Below are 20977 nucleotides of genomic sequence, written 5' to 3' on the forward strand. Positions count from 1 at the left end.
AAATCCTCAGCTGGGCGGGGGGGGGGGGGGGGGGGGGGATGCTACAGGAACCATAAGACATTAATGCAAGAGACAAGAGCATGGATTTATTATTTTTATTGACAAGGTTTATAGGAACAAATTAAATATTTAAAATCAAAGGCCAATTCTTAGGTCTCACTTAGTTGTTTACTCCATTTGTATTTATCAAGAAACAAGTCAAACCTGTTAAAAAACCTAACCGTCAACACATACCATTTTTATGTATTTCTATGGATGGATTTTTATTTTAAACACTCAAATTGGTTTATCAAAGGCCTAATTCTCTCATAAGTAGCATTGTTTTATTTTAAAATTCAGAGATTATTCAATAAACTGATTAAGACAACTTAAAAACAGTCTCGTTCAGGAGTGGTCTGTATATTGATCACCTAGAATCCTGATTGGCCAAAATTTAAAACCCAAAAACCCTGATTCCACAAATACATTAAAGTTCTTTAATGTTAAAAATAAGTCTTTTATCACTTTTGAGAAATACTTTGTCAGAGATACCCACTATTGCCTACATATTATCTTCTAGCATTATACTCCATACATTTATCATAATTATAAAGGTGGCCCGGTTTCCTGTAAATATCAGCATTTTATATGGGCAAAAGCAGTTAATAAAAATCAGTTCATTTATTATAAGCCAAATGTGCTTGTACTTAATCCCACCCTGTCCCCAAATTTTGAAGTTCTGATGTATTGATTTGGTTGATACCTAATATAAAATGTATCTACAGACACTTGCAGAGTTAACACTAAAACTACAAATTGATGACACTTCCAAGGCAGAGCAGAGAACGATCTGTTCCTTCAGTGTTTTCTCCACTGAATTCTGACTTTCACTGCTCCGTCATACCATCTGGCCGAACACTGACATTTCATAGTTTAACTGTAAAGATACCTACCTAGAGTTTAAAAATTGATCTGCACAAAAGAAATAAAAAAACTTTATATACAACAAATTTTTTTTAAAAATACAAAAATAACATCTGTCACTTTTGTCATGCTGACAATTTGACATATATACACATGCAGCAGAAAATTTCCAATTGAATCTCAATAGCTGAAGCCTGTATATTTTTAATATGATGAACACACTGCCACTGACAGATGTGTATTCAAAATATTTCGTGTACTAAATACTGCCTTAGTCTCTGCATGTATAAATGTCAGGAATAGTTTGTTCTACTTGATTAAAAGTTCTTTCTGAAACAAGCGAATACTAAGCGCGCTAAAAACTACAACAGTTTGAGAATCTATGATCTCATATAAAGAAATCCAAAATGTACAAAATACAACTATAAAAGCAAGGAACAGTTACTGCCATGCAAAATTTTAAACTAAAAACTGCATAGAAATGCAATTTAAAACAACAAACTCAAATGTACTTAACACTCAAGATAAAAAGATCAGCAATAAGTTCTACCAACACAATGCTTGCAGGGATTCAGAAAAGGAAATACATTCTCTTTGCTGGTATAATGGTATAAATCAGATCTTTACATCCACGGGACAAGTCACGTCTCCTCTGCCTCAAGAAATCAGCTGCAACAAGAGAAACATCATTTTCCTATACCGAAAATACGTCAGGAACACAAAAACCATAACCTCCCCCCCACTTCAAATTGTTTTTTACCACTGTAACCTTGGGAAATCCGTTGGGACCAATAGCAAACTCTAGCTACTGTTGATCTTCTGCCTCTGGTGGACAGCGATTGTGCTCGCTATGAGAGTGGCCGGGACGCACCCGGCTGCCTGCGTACACTGCGGGCCTGAGGTCCGTTCGTCTCGCCACTACTGTCCGGACTGTACTTCGAAGCTTTACAGTGGGAAAGAAAAATATTTTCCCCATCTATTTTGAGAAAATTTGAGGGTCGAATGTGATATATTTGGTGACATGAGTATTTTGAAACGTATGCAGTATTTGATGTACATCAGTCCTTTGTCTTAGATGTTCAAAATGACCAAAATTAGAAAAGGTGGACATATTTACCTCTTTCACAGTTGTTTTTATGAAATCTTTTCTTTCAGTTAAATCATAAGCAGGATAATTTTCATATACCTATAGTGAAAAGGAAAAAGATTAAAAGTAGATTTAGAAATCCAGTGATACTCTTTACACCTCTGCATAAAGAAGAAATGGATGGCGTGTACGCCCAGCTGCACATCCGCACAAGTGTTCCCGCTCAGCAGACTCAGCTGCAATGAGCAGACGATAACCCAGCGTGCGGGCGTTCTCCCTGCTCTACCGGCTTCTGGGAATACCGCTGCCGTAGAGACACGGGCGAGGCGGACAGCTACGCAGCGCTCTTCCGTAAGGGGACTAAGCTCTTTATGTCGGCAGGTGACCTGCCAGAGGTCTCCTACAGGCTTCCTTACGCTTCCTTGTTAATGTCCTCCAACACTCCTGAGGCTCAACGTGAACTCTGATGAGCTTCAGCCTCCACTCCACCACTCTGCCCCCTCCCCTAAGTGAACTCCCCAAGATCCAGGTGGTCTCAGGAGTCCTCTATTCCCAAACTTTTCTAAATGTCCCTCTCTTCTGTCAACTGGCTCCCCGCTGGCTGACTTCACAAGGACTCCTGGGCTGACCCCGTGCGCACTTGCGCAGGCTTCACTCCTGAGGTAAGCAAACCTTTTCAGTAAAGGGCCACAGAGTAAATGGTTTCAGCTTTTCCAGGAACACAGTTTCTGTCACAACCACTCAACTACACAATCGGAGTGTGAAAGCTGCCACAGACAACGCTGGAATGAATGCAGATGGGAAGATAGATTTGGCCCACAGGCTGCAGTTTCTGCGAACAGAGTCAATCATTTACATCATTCCAGTTGTTCGCCCTTGTTCTTTCTCTGCAAAACTCTGACCTTGAACTGGTCTAACTACCAACTTTTCTATACCACTTTTAAAGGACTGGTCCCGGGGTGCCTGGGTGGCAGAGTCAGCTAAGCGTCTGCCTTCAGCTCAGGCAGCTCAGGGACCCCAAGTCGGGCTCCCTGCTCAGAGCAGGGAGTCTGCTTCTCCCTCTGCCCCTCACCCCGCTCGTTCTCTCTCAAATCAATAAAATCTTTAAAAAAAAAAAAAAAAAAAAAGAATAAAAGACTGGCCCCATTTCAAATTCATGGTATCCACTGCCAGAGCCTCTCCAGCAATCCCTCTAAATATCCCATCAGGTCCTCCGTCATGCCGTCATTCCTGTCAATGGCATTTTCACCCCTTCCTCGTTTTCGCTCTTGGCCACGAAGCCACTATTACGCATTCCTTCCACTTTCTGACATACCTCTTCCCCTCGAGCTTATTTGTATCTGGATCTATCAATATTCCCCATGTCCTTTACCTCTGCAGGAACCCTTTCCGTAACTCTCCCCTGCCATCCCAGCACTGTCTCCAAACCTAACTAACAGATACGTGTGCTTTCTCTCCCTAATCTGCTTAAAAATCTTTTATCAGCTTGTATCTCCACCCCCCATTTAGCTACTATTTCCTTTCTAAAGCAAGCTACTTAAAACAGAAGCTTTAATTTATTCACTTTCCTCACTATTCATTCTCAATCCAAGGGTGAATAACCCTTGCATTTACCATCCTTGAAATTGCTCAAAATTATCTACTTGCTGAGTCCAAAAAACCCCCCTCAAGTTCTCACCTGACCTCTCCATGTTAATCATCCCCTTAAAAAATTACGTAAGTGTATCCACAAAAGTCAAAGGCACAGAACTTTCTCTGCACTCCACTCTGCCCTTGTCCCTCCCCTCAGAGGAAACCAGTTACCAGTTCGCTATGTATTCTTCCAGACCTTTAAAAAACGAGTTTTTACACAAACACATAAATGTATCAATGGCAATACTGTTTTTCTGTATTTACATAGATGGGGTAATATTCTATATGTTTTATAAAGTTGACAATACCTGGAAGGCTTTTCCATGTTCTTCTGAACTGCTACATAAAATTCCAAAAATACAGATGTACCAGTTTAAACATTTCCCTATCGATGGCCAGTTAGGTTCTGATTTTTCAATATTAACAGACATGCTGAACATTATTGTAATCATTTTGTGCAGATGTGACTATATCTTTAGCATAGAGACCTAGAAATGGAATTGCTAGGTTAAAGGGCATTTGCAATTTAAATTTAAGATACTGCTTAATTGTTCTGCAAAGCTGTTACAACTTTAAGCATGAGAATGTCTCCCTATACCCTTGCCAAGCATGAAAACTATTAACCTTTATAAAGATTGTCAAGCTAATAAGCAAAAATATTTCAACTTTTATCCTCGAGTAGGGAAAGTGTGTTTTCATGTTTACAGGGCATTTCTATTTTTCTACCCATGAGCTGTTTTCCATAGCCCTGGACCACTGTCCCATGGAAGGGCATGACCTTTTTTTTAACTGGCACTGTCCTTTCCCTTCTGGAAACTGTCTCCTCTCTCTCTTGGCTTTGATAGCACCTCTCTCTGTACAATTTTTTATATTTTGTAGAAATCACTTCTCAACTCTGAGGTGAATGGTCTCCAGGACTATCTGTCCTTTGCTTTCCTCTATCTTCTTGCCTGGGCCACCTTATCTAAGCTTCTGGATTTAACTCCCAGCAGTAGCCCAGTCTGGCTTTCTCTTCTACCCTGGAAGAATTACAATGGTCAGTTTCTCTCACCTGGATGTTCCCAGCACCTCATCTCATAATGTCTAGAACAAAACTCCTCTTTTTCTCAAAGTGTACCCTTTGTTCTGCTCCCTAGATGGTTAAGGCAGGCGTGCCCTAATACCCACAGCTGAGCAAGCTCTGACGAGGCTCTCTTGATTTCGGATGTGGATTATGGCCACCATGTAACTTTGATTATGACAAACTTGGGTTTCTTGCCTCTCATCCCATTCTTTTTCTGTCCTTCTCGATGTGTCTGGGATGACTCTTAAAAATTGGATTGTGTCAGGCCCCTGCCAATCAGCTCCCAATACCCCACTGAGCCTCTCAATTCTCCCATTAGTTTCAGGGAATAAACTGAACTCCGCCACAAGGCATACAGGAGTTCTACAAAACTTCTCCTTTTTTTCCCTAACTCCTGTGACGACTTCCTTCCAACTCTAGTCTTCATATTAAACTAATTACTATTCCTTGTGGTCACTGTCCTATTTTATGCACAGGTGTCCATATTGCTCAGCTGTATAGCACAGCTGATGCTCTAGGCTCTCCTCCCTGCTCCCAGACCCAAGCAGGTGCAGCTCCTTCTGTGGTTGTGTGGCACCTTCTGCACTCTTCCAGCCCAGCCCCCACCAACTGTCCAACTCACAGCAACAGCCGTCTCCTATCTCACCTCACAGTAAGCCCCCAACAGCCAAGTAACGGATTCCCCAACTTTACCCCCAAACCTATCTGAGTGCCTGGTACACAGTAGAGGCTCAGTGAATGCTGAATGAATAAATAAAAACAATAATGAAGGTCTTAAAAAAGTATAGAATATTTCACCTTTAGTACATTTGAAATTTTAATTTGGTTTTACCATGAGAAACTAGATTCTAAATCTCCCAGTTCTGATCTAGAGTACGGAATCTCTATGGACTCCTATTCAAGACTAGGTCATTTTATTTTTTGAGCGTCAGAAAAACTTCACAGAAGTCCAAGCTAAAAACCTGATCTATACCATCTTATTAAGAGTAATGCTGAAAGGGGCGCCTGGGTGGCTCAGTCATTAAGCGTCTGCCTTCGGCTCAGGTCATGATCCTGGGGTCCTGGGATCGAGCCCCACATCAGGCTCCCTGCTCTGCGGGAAGCCTCCTTCTCCCTCTCCCACTCTCCCTGCTTGTGTTCCCTCTCTGTGTCTCTCTCTGTCAAATAAATAAAAATCTTAAAAAAAAAAAAAAAAAAAAAGTAACGCTGAAAATAAGGTGGTCCATGAGATTGTTTTTTAAAATATTGATCTACTTAAGTAATCTTAATCTCTACACCCAACGCAGGGCTCGAACTCACAACCACAAGGATCAAGAGTCACAGGCTCCTCCAACTGAGCCAGCTAGGCGCCCCGAGATTCTGCTTTTTTTAAACTAACATAATCTAAGGATGCATCAATAAAAACAGTTCCCAGATCAGGACAAGAAAGTTTTCTCTGCAGTTTGGAATGTATCACTTTAACTTTATTCACTGTACACATCCTACTGTTATTTATGAAGTAACTTCAATGGGGCAGAGACTTTTGATTTATTTAATGCAACATCCCAGCACCTGTAAGAATGCCTGGCATATAACAGTTCAGCAGACATTTATTCAGTGAATGCATGCACGTAAGAATCTTGCTTTGAACTGAGGGCTGAGTGGAAGAATTTTTCAAATAAAAGCAAAATGATCCAAGTGGTTTGTCTAATTACCTCCTTGCAAATCTGCTTCATCGTGACTTCCTCCAAGTTGGCACTGGCCAGTAATTTCTTCACGGTTTCCTTTAATTCTTCATCTGTAGGAGGTTTCTTTAATTTTTTAATTAAAGGTTCATCATCTGAACTATCCTCGGATTCACTTTCTAAAAGTAAGATAAGCATTCATTAGATTCTCAAAGGGGTATCAGGTAAAATGATACATCACCACTCTACAAATTAGGTACATAACATGCATTGACATTGTCAATTTTGAAAAATTACAACTATAAAAAAACTGGTATACCACTTCCCCCCAGCCAATTTTCTTTGCAGTTTATCTATTTTCCACACACACTTCAAAACTGTTAGAGTTCTACCTTTAGAGTTGCTGCAAATGTGTCATTTCTAACATACCTTTTTTGGAACTGTTTTGATTCTTCTTGGTGGTGCTGCTATCTGCCTTCTTAACATTAGCACTTTTTACAGTTTTCTTACTTTTAGAAGTAGCTTTCTGTTTAGGCTTTTCTCTTTTAGAGGTCTTTTTTGGTGGCTGGTAGAAAGGAAAGCAAAGAACATAGATCAATGATTTTAATTCCATTCCTCTATTCCTCTGTACCTCTCAACAATATTAGAGAAAATTAATGTATTCAACATCACCGATGAAAAATTACTAGTTATCAATTTCTGAGATAACCAATATCCTCAACAAATTTCACTTTAAACAAAACTAGTCACGAGAAGAATCAAACACTAAAAATAAGATGCCCAAATTTATTACACACTATAGACAAAAAACCTTATATGCACTGTCCTTACTTTAATCTTAAAAAATACCTCTAGAATATAGGTGCTATCAATGTTCTTCTATTGTCTCTCCCAGCTAGAATGGAAGTTCCATGAGGACCAGGATTTTTTTTCTTTTTTAACACTCTAAGGTCACTGATGTATCCCTAACTCCTAAAATAGTGCACCAGGCACAGCAGTTGCTCAGTAACTATTTCTGAATATATGAGGAGACTAAGGCTCGAGAGGTATTTTGTTCACAGCCACATAACTAACAAAATACACAAGTGAGGTTCAAATAGATCTGACTCCAGAACCTGTTTTCTTAAACACTGACTCATAGCTGATTAAACAAAAGCAAAGTATATACACATGGATAGATTAAAATGACAAAATTATAATTTATACTTTGTCCCAACCAGGGTCTTTGAAATTAGGGAACATTAATTCATTTAATTAATTTTCCCAAAGTAGAAGCATCTTATATAAGCAAATAGCTCAAGATAACCTAAAATCTCATCTTTACACACCAAAAATATTGCAAATCACTTCTGACAGAATGTCTCTCCAAATGTTTTATATTTTAATTTCTGATTATCATAATTCTTTAAAAAAAAAAAAAGATGGATATTGGTTTGAACTTACTTTTAAAATTAAAGTATATAGATCAATCTGTTCCAAGAGATAAGTGGGCTCAGATGTATCTCTTTCCTCTTGCCAAACTGCCATCACTATGTATTCACACCAGGCCACCACCAGCAGCCTGTCCCTACTGCTGTAACGTACTCTTGGCAGGCAGCTGGCTAAGCTGGCTAGTTTAACTGCCACTAAATAATGCATTTGAGACGTGGCAAGGGGCCGAAATGCTTTCTAAAAGTAAAGTAGATGAGCTCTACCTATGCGTTATTATTTAGAGGCCACTTTTACTTATTTCCTAATTCTTGGAGGTGTTCTGAATAGTGGGGGGTGCTGGAAAGGTTATCACTGGTTCATCAATTCTCTATGACTAACTTGACCTAAGTTTTATCAAGTATCCACCTAATTCAGAAGAACCACACTAAACTTTAAAAGGGAATCCTAAAATTTCCTAAGTTCTGTTGGTGTATTTAATACATAAAATAATCACTATTATGTATCACATTTTAGTCAAAGTTTCATAAAATCTGGATCTGTAGGTGATTAAAATACAAGAAAATAAGAAAGGTTTGGGGAGAGTGAGCAAGGGATAACAACATTATAAGCATTATTACTTGATCCCCATCCAAATAAGATAATTAGAATCACATACTTAAAATACTTCCAGAGCCTTTTAAGGCCACGGTATACAGCTGTCATTAAAATTTTAGAAGGCACACAATATGGCACCATTTTAAAACCTGCAAATCGGGAGTAGTGCTAGTTTGACAAAGTATAAAAATTCACAGTGATAAAGGATAATTAAGCCATCTCCACAAGATGTCACCACTGGACAAACCCAAAGAATTAAAACTATGCTGCTTTCTATATCTCACATCATCTAGCAGAGACAGTGTTCCCCAGTTTTTTAAGTGAACAACTAGCCTATTAAGAGAAACACTGTAAACATATGGTCACACGCACTATAGAAACCTAACAGGTAAGAGTGTGGGCTCTGGAGGCTAGCTGCCTGGTTTCAGATTCTGGCTCCAGTTCCCTCATTTACAAAATGAGGGAAATGTAACAGTACTTAATAAATGCATTAATACATGGAAAGTACTTTTTTTTAAAAATTTTATTTTATTATGTTATGTTAATCACCATACATTACCTCATTAGTATGGTGCCAGGCTCATAGGAAATGGTTAATGAATATTAGCTATTATTACTATTATGAGTGCTTCCTTTTGTAAAGGAATTCTTTCATTAAACACATGTAGTAACTTGGAACTTTTAAAGTTTTCTTTAAAAGCAAGGCACATATAAAGAATAGATACACAGAACCAAAGCAGTAAGATAGACTCTGTTAACTAACCATGATATACTGTGCTTATTTCATTATGTTCTCGTAGATTTTACTGGACCCACAAACATCCCTGTTATAATAAACTGTGTTATTTATACCGGATTTCACTTATCTTTAGTAACCAGTTACAAGTTATTCTGTGACAAATTGAAGGTAGGAATTCAAAAAAGTGATAAATGTTGTTGGCATGGAGTAGCAGTGAAAACGGAGTAGTAAAATAATCAAACTCTACAGAACCACATATCTTCAGGTTTCATCTTGAGCAGAGAGGCAATCAGACTAACTCCCACTAGCCTTGCCGATGTAAAGAATCACCTCCGTTGCCCAAATGATAAGTTTTAGGTACGTATAGAAGAGGTCACTATGAAAAATGGGGCATCCCAAAGGACACTGGTACTGGGACACAATGGACAATTTCTGGTAAGGTGAATAATCTGGTATTTTGGAGGTAAAGAGGCCCGGGGAGAACGGAGGAGAGTGAAAGCGTACCCACTTATACTCTACAGGAACTTTCAAATCCTCATTACCTTACTTCCCTCCTCTCCTCAGAAAAATCTCACGCATGAGTCCAAATCCAGCCACCCACTCTGAATCTTTCATTTTATCACCAACTGATTAATCTGTGGTCCCACAGTACTTGGCCTACAATTCATGTATCCCTACCTCATGTGAGGCAATGAGTAAGAACACAGGTTTCAGAGCCAAATTTCCTGGTTCAAATCCTGACTCCACTACCGACCAATTTTGTATTCTCAAGCAAATCACTTACCTTCCCTGGGCCTGTTTCCTCATCTGTAAAATGGAGGTAATAATACCAGACTTTGCTGAATTTAACATTTTTTTTTTTCACATTTTCTCATCTCAGCAGTATCTGACTGGGGTGCATTTTATAATTTACATTAAAATGATGCCTTGTAGGCATCGGAGATTCGATGAACTGTGGCCATATCTGTAGAATTGTTGTGAGGATCAAATGAGTAAATAAATATAAGGTAGCAGAGAAAACAAACATTTAATATACAGCTTTATTAAACTAGTTATTTACAGCCTGTTTTCCCACCCTATCAGAAGTTTCTTAAGGGTGTATTTGACAATCTCCATGAGAACAGACTCGGCGGCCTTATTTATTAGCTCTATCCGTCCCCAGCAACCTTAAAAATGTTGGGCATAGAGCAGCCATTTAAATATTTGTCATGTTCACCTCTGTATCGTTTTTAGGGTATGGTTTACTCATACTCTGAACCCAGGACGTGGTTAAAATGTAATTAAAAGGAAAAGGAAAAAGGCATCTCTATAGTACACTATCTTATATGAGCTTAAAAAAAAAAAAAAAAAAAAAAATCCAAAGACGAAACAGTTTATTTCACTACAAAGGAGGAAACCATATCTGTGTAGTTGAGAGCCGATGCCTTACAGACAGTAAGAAGCAAGACCTCTGATTCTTTTTTTTTTTTTAAGACCTCTGATTCTTAAGTTCAGTGTGCCTCCTACCATAGATTAGTTGCTTATAGAAATGACTAACATACCTATATGTCTTTTAAGCCAGAGTTGAAATGACAGAAATAAGCCAGTTATATGACCTCTTTATGTTCTTAAAATTAACTTTTTCCATTACATACAAATGTTACCAATGATAACAATAAAAAAAGTTGGCAGAAAATGCAAAATAGCAACAAAGGATCACCAAACTCTGTATTAGGGCTCTCTGGCCTTTCACCCTCCAAATTTTATAGAGGCCCCAGGATCATTTCTCTAGAAATTTTTTTAAAAGCTAAGATGGGCCTTAGTGTAATCCAATTTTGTATAGTTTTTACCAAATCTCTCACTCTGCTGACCTCTCCTGTTTATCCTTTAAAAGCTCAAATTGTGAGCTTGCCCGTCTGATCTTTGCTCCCCACATGTCCCTAGAAAGAGGTGAATACCCTTTATCCTGAGCCTCCACATTATCTTGTCCAAATCTCTTTTTAGCTTTTAAGTTATACTCTATTTTATTCCTCCCGATCTCTGACTTCTCCCTTTCTACCAACAACTGCTGACCGCAGAGACCCTGTCTTGTTTCTTGATCTCCACCACACGGCTCAGAACCAGTACTTAGTGGTTGCTATGTAATTATTGGGAAGATGGAGATGGGAAAAGATTCTTGAAAACTAGATAACTATTCAAGATCTACTCCAACCCTGAGGTTCTGTGTCATCAGCACCACTCCGCTTGCTAGGAGAACATGTTTGCTACTAACAGCAGCCAAACTTTTTCATTTTTAAATATAACTGTCTTCTGGCACAACTTATCTATAAGGTTATGCATGTAAGAGAAGGAAAAGAGACCGTTAGGTAAATCATCAAGGGTGAGGGCTGGGGACCTATATATTTTTTTTAAAGCGCTGGAGCAGACTCACCCAGCTATAAGTCTTCTAAGATGATAGATAAATTTATAGTCTGCATCTCTCACCAAGCTTTCTCTATAAAGTGCCAGAGGGTAATTAATTTAGGCTTTGCTGCCTACATGTGCTTACTGTTGCAATCTTCATTTTTTATTTTAACAAACATTTCAAAAATGGAAAACCATCCTCAGTTTCTAGGCTGTACAAAAACAGGCATTAGGCCGGATCTGGTGTATAGGGCTATAGTTGCCAATTCCTGGTCTAGATTATAAATTATTGGAGCTATATAGGTTAAAAGCAGGAACTAGATAAATTCGTAAGATAATTTCTTAAGTTATATATTTATGTCAACAGCTTTTAGTTTTTTTTTTTAATAATCAGAAGTGGATATATACTTATTAACTTATCTAAAGCTATTGCTTAAATCAAATTTCAATCTAAATCAGTAGTTCTATAGAGACAACTCTGAAGACAGGAGCATATGAACTAGCAGCTCTGGAAAGAGTAATATGGACATTAAAAAATATTAGTGTACACCTGAAACTAATGTGACATTGTGTGTCAACTGTACTTCAATACTAAAAAAATACATATATATATATATTTATTATATCCTTGGAGTGCAAATATGAGGATATATCATCCTCTCTCTTGGGAGTCAAGAATGACTTAGATATAAGATGTGAAAGTACATGGCACATAGGAGATTCTCAGCAAGTCTGCTCCTTGTATTTACCAAGAAATGCTTACTCCTCTCCCCAGGTAGACTGTTCCTAGAAGACAGAGGCCAGGTCTCTTTTTTCTTTCTCAGCAAAATTCAGATAGAATAAGACCACCATTTTGAATAACAAGAATGATGCATCTATTATTTATACCAATGCCCAACCTCCTGAGTTCTCCAGAGTCTGGCTTCAGTGCACACTGCTCTAGCTTTCTCTCTCACTGCTTTACTTCTGGACACATTACCTAACCACAAACAAGTGTGTCTGTCAGAGGGACCCTGGACTTTCTCGCTCCCCATCTCTGTCCACATGTCCAACTTTCCTTTCTATTCCCCCAAGGTCAGTTTCAACTGGTACTTCTATCATTGCTCTCCAAAGCTTTCCCTCAGCAATAGATAAAAATATTTTCTTTTGGAATCCTATATTAAGTATCTTTCAAATGGCATTTGGGTAGAAAATATTTTCTGGAACCTCAACACAGCACTTAGTGTACTCTCAATTTATTGAACTGAATAATATAGAAGTAGTAACACGAAAAACCCCTGCTTTAAAATCTCTCTTAAGGGGTGCCTGGGTGGCTAAGTTGTTAAGCGTCTGCCTTAGGCTCAGGTCATGATCTCAGGGTCCTAGGATCGAGCCCCGCATCAGGCTCCCTGCTCAGCGGGGAGTCTGCTTCTCCCTCTCCCACTCCCCCTGCTTGTGCTCCCTCTCTCGCGGTCTCTCTCTGTCCAAAAAAAACAAAAACAAAAAACTTAAAATCTCTCTTAAAATATTTTGAAAATTTTAGTAATTATAGCAAACCCATTTATGTGGCATTACAAAGGAAAAATGTTGGAGGTACTCATGAGAGTTAACTATGTTTTGTTATTTAATCAAACAAGAGTCAAGACTTGAGTCTTTCATCAAAATATATGGGAAAAAATTAGGTGGTTCAGTTTAAAAAAAATCAAGAAAAGGCTAGTTTCCAAATTGTCATGGGATTTATTAAGATTCTGGCTTGTTATTTTTGAATCTGCTGTGAGTGGTTCAATCAGAACCATCCAGTATTGTAGTAAGTTTTAATGCGAAACAGACAAAAGGGAAACAGACAAAAATTGACAGCTGCCATCAATTTCAGATAGTGCTATGCACTGTGATCTAATTTTGTAAAAGATTAGTAATAGAAATTTTTTAAAATTTGAAGAGGATTTTTGTATCTCTGATAACCGTGAAGGTATAGAATCAGAGGAATGACACAAGCACTTTTTGAAGGAAGGCCAAAAAAAAAAAAAAAATCTTGGGAGAAAAGGCTTACCTATCTTTTATAGGCAGCAGGGCTCTTGAAGGAGGGTCTCCAAAAAAGACGCCTGTCACAGAGCCAGAATCCTGTCCTCACAGCAGAAAGGTTGTACTGGGTGAACAGATGAACAAAATAAAAATTAGCTTAAAATACACTATTCTTTTAACAACTTGGCTGAGAAAACTCAAGAGTGCCAAGAGTAAAGAATGTGCGAGGCTCATTATATTTCACAAAAGATTATGAAAGCAAATTTAAGTCTAAGATTTTATTATGGTGATTATTCAACTTTGCCTTCCAGCAAAAGATTTTAATAATTTATATGGTTTTGGGGGCGCCTGGGTGGCTCAGTTGTTAAGCGACTGCCTTCGGCTCAGGTCATGAACTCAGGATCCTGGGATCGAGACCTGCACTGGGCTCCCTGCTCCGCGGGAAGTCTGCTTCTTCCTCTCCCATTCCCCCCACTTGTGTTCCCTCTCTTGCTGTGTCTCTGTCAAATAAATAAATAAAATCTTAAAAAAAAAATAATTTATATGGTTTTGTAAATCCTCTGATCAAATTATGAGATGGAGGTGGGAGGGGGATTCTTATTTTTTAGAACATAATTAAGGACTAACAAAACTTTTACATTCACTCTCCCACTTCTACCGAGTAATTCCCTGAATGGTCCAAATATTTAAGTTTACCAAAAACTGTAACTGAAAGTTTCTCTGATCTGGCAAACATTGTAGGATGGCTCACTCAACACCTTTATTTGCCTTCCTCCACAGATGCAAGAAAGCTACCACCTGGACCTCACAGCCTCCCCTGCAGCTAGAGGTAGAGAGGTGATAAAGTTCTGGCCAAGGCAACTTACACGGAGATCTCTGGCAAGAGGCATCTCTTCTGGGGAAAAAAAAAGCGAAAACATTACTAGAAGAAAGCCCTTTGCTCTTCTCAATCTGGAGCAGAGATTTAATGCCTAAAGGTACAACCACCATCTTGTGATCATGAGGTTAAGTGCCACATATGCAGATGGTGGCTCAGGAAGAAAGGGGTTATTCAAGTTCCTGATACCTTTCTCAAGCTGATGTACTGGCCCCAAATTGCCTGTCTGTGGATTTCTTGTCATGAAAGAAAAAAGAACTTCCATTTTAGACATTACTAGTAAGGTTTTTACATATTTACAGTTGAAGACATTCCTGATACAAATGGGAACATTCAGATAAATTTTAAATACCAAATAATAATTCAGTTTGTTGTATACTTTTCTAGCTATAAGAATGTTATAAAAACACTAAGAAAAACAGAAGAAGTATAAATTTTAAAAAACTAAGTATGCCTTTAAGGGTCTAAGAGATTATCAGAACTGTGTTCTCCAGTGTGGGAAGCACTTCTTTCTGTACTCTCCAGTACTTCTCTATGCCTAAGGTCTAACACCAGTGTCTTGACATACCTAAGCATGGTTTAATCTCACTGGTTCATTTTAGCAATCTTCTCCTAAAGATGCCAATCCAATATAGGAACCAGATGATTTTCAGAATAAGTTTATAGAAAATAACTAAACCTGTCATTTTCCTATTCCCCCATTTTTAAGAAATTTCGTCCTAAGTCTAAACTGCTCTCCTCCTACTGCCCTAAGCAAATGTCCAAGAGCCAAGATGATAAGTTTAAAACAGCTCTTTTATAAAGTCACTCTTGGAAAGAGCAACTTCTTATTGGAGTTACTTCTAAAGAAAAGGAAGATTTAAAACCGCCGTGAACCACTCACAGCCTATCACAGAAACAGCTCCAGGTACAGAGAACCTCCAACAAAGTGTCTTAGCAATTATAGGCTAACAGGCTTAAATATGACACGTATTCTTACAAAAGACTAAAAAACCCTGACAATTATTTTAAACTATGTGGTTTTCAGTGACTTCAATATTACATTTAAGAGATAATAAATTTACTTATAAATATCCTAGTCTTCCACACAGCTAAGTATGAAAATGAGCAGGTGAATGAGTAACACTCAACCTCATGTAACTGGTCAATGGACAACTATAACTTGAACTGGATTTCTGCTTGAGAGTCCTGACTTTAGCAAAATGGTATTATTTAGTCCAAAGCCCTCCATTTACAGAGGAAACCAAAGATAACATTAATCTACCCAACTTCATAGTTACTTACTCCAAGAATCTAAAATAAAACAAGAAAATATTAAGGGGGGACAAATCTTTTATTTATAAAGTCTGTCTGTCTCAGGAAATAAACAGAATAATATTAACTTAGTAATTTTCTATGAAAAGAATCTACAAAAAAATTCTATCTACAGGCAATCCACAACTTTTCCAATCAACCTTTAACTCTTCTTTATGGCCTCTTAGAAAAAGAGGTCCATGGGGCACCTGGGTGGCTCAGTTGGCTAGGCAGCTGCATTCAGCTCAGGTCATGATCCCAAGATCCTGGGATCAAGCCCCACGTTGGGCTCCCTGCTCCGCGGGAAGCCTGCTTCTCCCTCTCCCACTCCCCCTGCTTGTGTTCCCTCTCTTGCGGTCTTTCTCTGTCAAATAAATAAATAAAATCTTTAAAAAAGGGGGGGGGAAACACAGTTACCATAGGAATTCTGTTCCTACTGCTACTACTTACCTTTCGTAGGAACAGAATCAGAAATAAAGATTTTAAGAATAGTCCTAAATTTGAGATAGCCTTTAGAGCCATGAAAAATAGACTTATGAGGAAAAGAAAAAAGAAGTATTCCTCAGTCCAGATCTTACTGGACCGTATTTTACGAAGTTTGTCAGTACCAGCCCAGGTAGAAAAACCAGAGCAGAGAACAGAGTGTTATGATAGAGCGTTTATGTTGTGTGACTTCATATAATGTCTGTAAAAGCCTATTTGTGTTTTCTTTTTTTCTTACGTGGATTTTCACCATTTGACCTGGGTTTCTAGCAAATGATCCTTTTTTATGGTCCTGCAGAAAGGCTTTGATTTATAAGTGGGACAGTTCCACTTGTGATCATTGTCCAGGAACCAATATGGTTATAAATCAGAGGTCATCTACATTCACAAGCTTCAAGTAATTCTACTTAGAAGAGGACAATAATCTGGAAAGCAAGTAAGAAAATGAGTATAAAATACCCTCACCTTTTAACCTGCATCTTAGTAATGACAGGAAGACTGGATTTAGGAATATTACATATGATAAAAGGTTATCTTAACACTAATAGGAATAGCAGCAGCTAATACTTACATAGTACTTGTGCAAAGCACGGCTCTAAGTGCTTTAAATAAAGTCACTGAAAACCCTTTGAGGCTGGTACTGTTATCAACCCCATATTACAGATGAGAAGCTAAGGTATGGAGTTTATAAGTAATCTGCCCAAAGTCATAATCTAAGGTACAGCTGGGATTTGTACCCAGATAGTTGCCAAAGCCCATGCTCATAATCACATTGCCTCTATGGAAAAATTAGATGTTTATATTCTATGACAACTTTTTATGCTTTAAATCTGCCTCTAAAAAGGTTTTAGGAAGCATAGTGAATACATGTAGTAATAACCCAGAATCTGTTGAATGAGAATGATTATTACTGCAAAATTGCTATTATTATAGATTCACATATAAACAAACATGTTTCCCTCTTGATGTCCTTAAAATCTATTCCATAAAAACCTTAGGGCTGAGATTACTCATCTTCCCTTGCTCCAAAAATATATTATGAAATACCTGCTAGACCTGTAATACCCTTTTGTAAATTATGAAGCATTTCATACTTAGCTTTATAGAGATCTTTATAAAATCTGACATTAAAATAATCATGGATTTTAAATACCTAAAAACAAATACACACATATATAAAATCAGAGTTTATTACATCTTTATTCCTTCTAATCCAGTAGTTACCAACTAGAGGTGATCCTCCCGCCCCCACCCCCAAGGACATTTGGCAATGTTTGAAAACATTTTTGGTATTCACAACTGGAGGTTTGGGGGGATGGGGGAGGGTGCTACTCTCCTCTAGTGGGCAAACATTCTATAATGCACGAACATTCTATAATCCACAAGAAAGAATCACCTTGGCCCAAAAAGTCAAGCCAATTAATCACGTCCCTAAATAAGACAAGGGAGATGACCCAGTTTACAGAGCAAGTTCTGACAACTGAAGGAGACATCAAAACAAAGTTAAAACAGAGTCTGCCAAACTTTTAAAGAATTAATACCTATTCTTCTGAAACTGTTCCAAAAAACAGAAATGGAAGGAAAACTTCCAAACTTGTTTTATGAGGCCACCATTACCTTGATCCCAAAACCAGACAAAGACCCCATCAAAAAGGAGTATTACAGACCAATATCCCTGATGAACATGGATGCAAAAATTCTCACCAAAATACTAGCCAATAGGATTCAACAGTACATTAAAAGGATTATTCACCACGACCAAGTGGGATTTATCCCTGGGCTGCAAGGTTGGTTCAACATCCGCAAATCAATCAATGTGATACATTAATAAAAGAAAGAACAAGAACCATATGATCCTCTCAATAGATGCAGAAAAAGCATTTGACAAAGTACAGCATCCTTTCTTGATCAAAACTCTTCAGAGTGTAGGGATAGAGGGTAGATACCTCAATATCATAAAAGCCATCTATGAAAAACCCACAGCAAATATCATTCTCAGTGGGGAAAAACTGAGAGCTTTCCCCCTAAGGTCAGGAATACGGCAGGGATGTCTACTATAACCACTGCTATTCAACATAGTATTAGAAGCCCTAGCCACAACAATCAGACAACAAAAAGAAATAAAAGGCATCCAAATCAGCAAAGAAGTCGTCAAACTCACTCTTTGCAGATGACAGGATACTTTATGTGGAAAACCCAAAAGACTCCACCCCAAAACTGCTAGAACTCATACAGGAATTCAGTCAAGTGGCAGGATATAAAATCAATGCACAGAAGTCAGTGGCATTCCTATACACCAACAACAAGACAGAAGAAAGAGAAATTAAGGAGTCGATCCCATTTACAACTGCACCCAAAACCATAATATACCTAGGAATAAATCTAACCAAAGAGGCAAAGAATCCGTACTCAGAAAACTATAAAATACTCATGAAAGAAATTGAGGAAGACACAAAGAAACGGAAAAATGTGCCATGCTCATGGATTGGAAGAACAAATACTGTGAAGATGTCAATGCTACCTAGAGCAATCTACACATTCAATGCAATCCCCATCAAAATACCATCCACTTTTTTCAAAGAAATGGAACAAATAATCCTAAAATCTGTATGGGACCAGAAAAGACCCCGAATAGCCAGAGGAATGTTGAAAAAGAAAAGCAAAGCTGGTGGCATCACAATTCCGGACTTCCAGCTCTATTACAAAGCTGTCATCATCAAGACAGCATGGTACTGGCACAAAAACAGACACATAGATCAGTGGAACAGAATAGAGAGCCCAGAAATGGACCCTCAACTCTATGGTCAACTCATCTTCGACAGAGCAGGAAAGAATGTCCAATGGAAAAAAGACAGTCTCTTCAACAAATGGTGTCGGGAAAATTGGACAGCCACATGCAGAAGAATGAAACTGGACCATTTCCTTACACCACACACAAAAATAGACTCCAAATGGTTGAAAGACCTCAATGTGAGACAGGAGTCCATCAAAATCCTAAAGGAGAACACAGGCAGCAACCTCATCGACCTCAGCCGCAGCAACTTCTTCCTAGAAACATCGCCAAAGGCAAGGGAAGCAAGGGCAAAAAGGGATTTCACCAAGATAAAAATCTTTTGCACAGCAAAGGACAGTCAATAAAACCAAAAGACAACCGCCAGAATGGGAGGAGATATTTGCAAATGACTTATCAGATAAAGGGCTAGTATCCAAAATCTACAAAGCACTTATCAAACTCAACACCCAAAGAACAAAGAATCCAATCAAGAAATGGGTAGAAGACATGAACAGACATTTTTCCAAAGAAGCATCCAAATGGCCAACAGACACATGAAAAAATGCTCAACATCGCTCGGCATCAGGGAAATCCAAATCAAAACCTCAATGAGATACCACCTCACACCAGTCAGAATGGCTAAAATTAACAAGTCAGGAAATGACAGATATCGGCGGGGATGTGGAGAAAGGGGAACCCTCCTACACTGTTGGGAATGCGAGCTGGTGCAGCCACTCTGGAAAACAGTATGGAGGTTCCTCAAAAAGTTGAAAATAGAGCGACCATACAATCCAGCAATTGCACTACTGGGTATTTACCCCAAAGATACAAATGTAGGGATCTGAAGGGGTACATGCACCCCGATGTTTATAGCAGCAATGTCCACAATAGCCAAACTGTGGAAAGAGCCAAGATCTCCATCGACAGACGAATGGATAAAGAAGAGGTGGTGTGTGTGTGTATATATATATATATATATATATACACACACACACACACACACACAATGGAATATTATGCAGCCATCAAAAGGAATGAGATCTTGCCATTTGCAACGACATGGATGGAACTGGAGGGTGTTATGCTGAGCGAAATAAGTCAATCAGAGAAAGATATGTATTATATGATCTCACTGATATGAGGAATTCTTAATCTCAGGAAACAAACTGAGGGTTGCTGGAATGGAGGGGTGGGAGGGATGGGGTGGCTGGGTGATAGACATTGGGGAGGGTATGTGCTATGGTGAACGCTGTGAATTGTATAAGACTGCTGAATCACAGACCTGTACCTCTGAAACAAATAATACATTGTATGTTAAAAAAAAAAAAAAAGATAGTAGGAAGGGATCAGGGGGGAAATCAGAGGGGGAGACGAACCATGACAGATTACGGACTGTAGACTGAGAAACAAACTCAGTGTTCTAGAGGGGAGGGGGAGGGGGGGATGGGTTAGCCTGGTGATGGGTATTAAAGAGGGTACGTATTGAATGGAGCACTGGGTGTTATACACAAACAATGAATCATCGAACACTACATCAAAAACTGATGTTATGTATGGCGATTAACATAATAATAAAAAAAGAGGGGTGCTGGGGAAAAGAAAAAAAACAGTCTACCAAAACACTATGAGCTATAATAAGTCATTTCCTTTACTGAGGACATGTATCAAGGAGAGGGTAAAGCTAACTTTTTAAATGGTTCAGCAGCTCTTCTCTTGCTGAAGTTTCACTTGGGAAACTAAATATTCTCAAAATTTTACAGATACACCCACGTAAAAGAAAATGGCAGGCATTCCTAAGTGATACAAAACTTGCCCACCCATCAAATAAACTTGAAACACCGTTTTGCTCATTAAATAATCCCCAAATGGGTTGAGAATAACTGGGGTCCTTAAACCCCTTGCTTTTTTGCATAAAACAGAAAACGGCTCAAATCAATGATAAAATATTAACATAAAAAATTCTCAAGCAATCTGTTTCTTTGGGTTCCTGTTCAGTATATGCACTGCCCCCCCTTCCCATTTACCTACTCTAATCTTCAAGGTCCAGCTCAAATC

General features: G+C 38.5%; 1 protein-coding gene and 1 long non-coding RNA gene across 3 annotated transcripts in view; both read right to left on the bottom strand.

Moving 5' to 3' along the window:
• Positions 1–80: 80 nt before the first annotated feature.
• DEK (DEK proto-oncogene) overlaps positions 81–20977 on the bottom strand; it is a 33045-nt gene continuing 12148 nt past the window's right edge. For both annotated transcript variants that reach the window (XM_034985747.1, XM_034985746.1), the window contains 4 exons: positions 6779–6914; positions 6380–6528; positions 2021–2089; positions 81–1572 (listed from right to left, as the gene is read on the bottom strand). In XM_034985747.1, coding sequence (XP_034841638.1) covers positions 1561–1572; positions 2021–2089; positions 6380–6528; positions 6779–6914 — 366 coding nt within the window. In that variant the 3' untranslated portion in view covers positions 81–1560. The remainder of the gene's footprint in view (positions 1573–2020; positions 2090–6379; positions 6529–6778; positions 6915–20977) is intronic.
• On the bottom strand, positions 2530–5743 carry LOC117997450. The gene is made up of 2 exons (XR_004675820.1): positions 3931–5743; positions 2530–2822 (listed from the first exon to the last, which is right to left on the bottom strand). It is a non-coding gene; the product is annotated as an uncharacterized LOC117997450 (long non-coding RNA).

This window comes from Mirounga leonina, unplaced genomic scaffold, assembly GCF_011800145.1.
Source record: "Mirounga leonina isolate KUSES-001 unplaced genomic scaffold, KU_Mleo_1.0 Mir_366, whole genome shotgun sequence".
Classification (NCBI taxonomy): Eukaryota; Metazoa; Chordata; class Mammalia; order Carnivora; family Phocidae; genus Mirounga; species Mirounga leonina.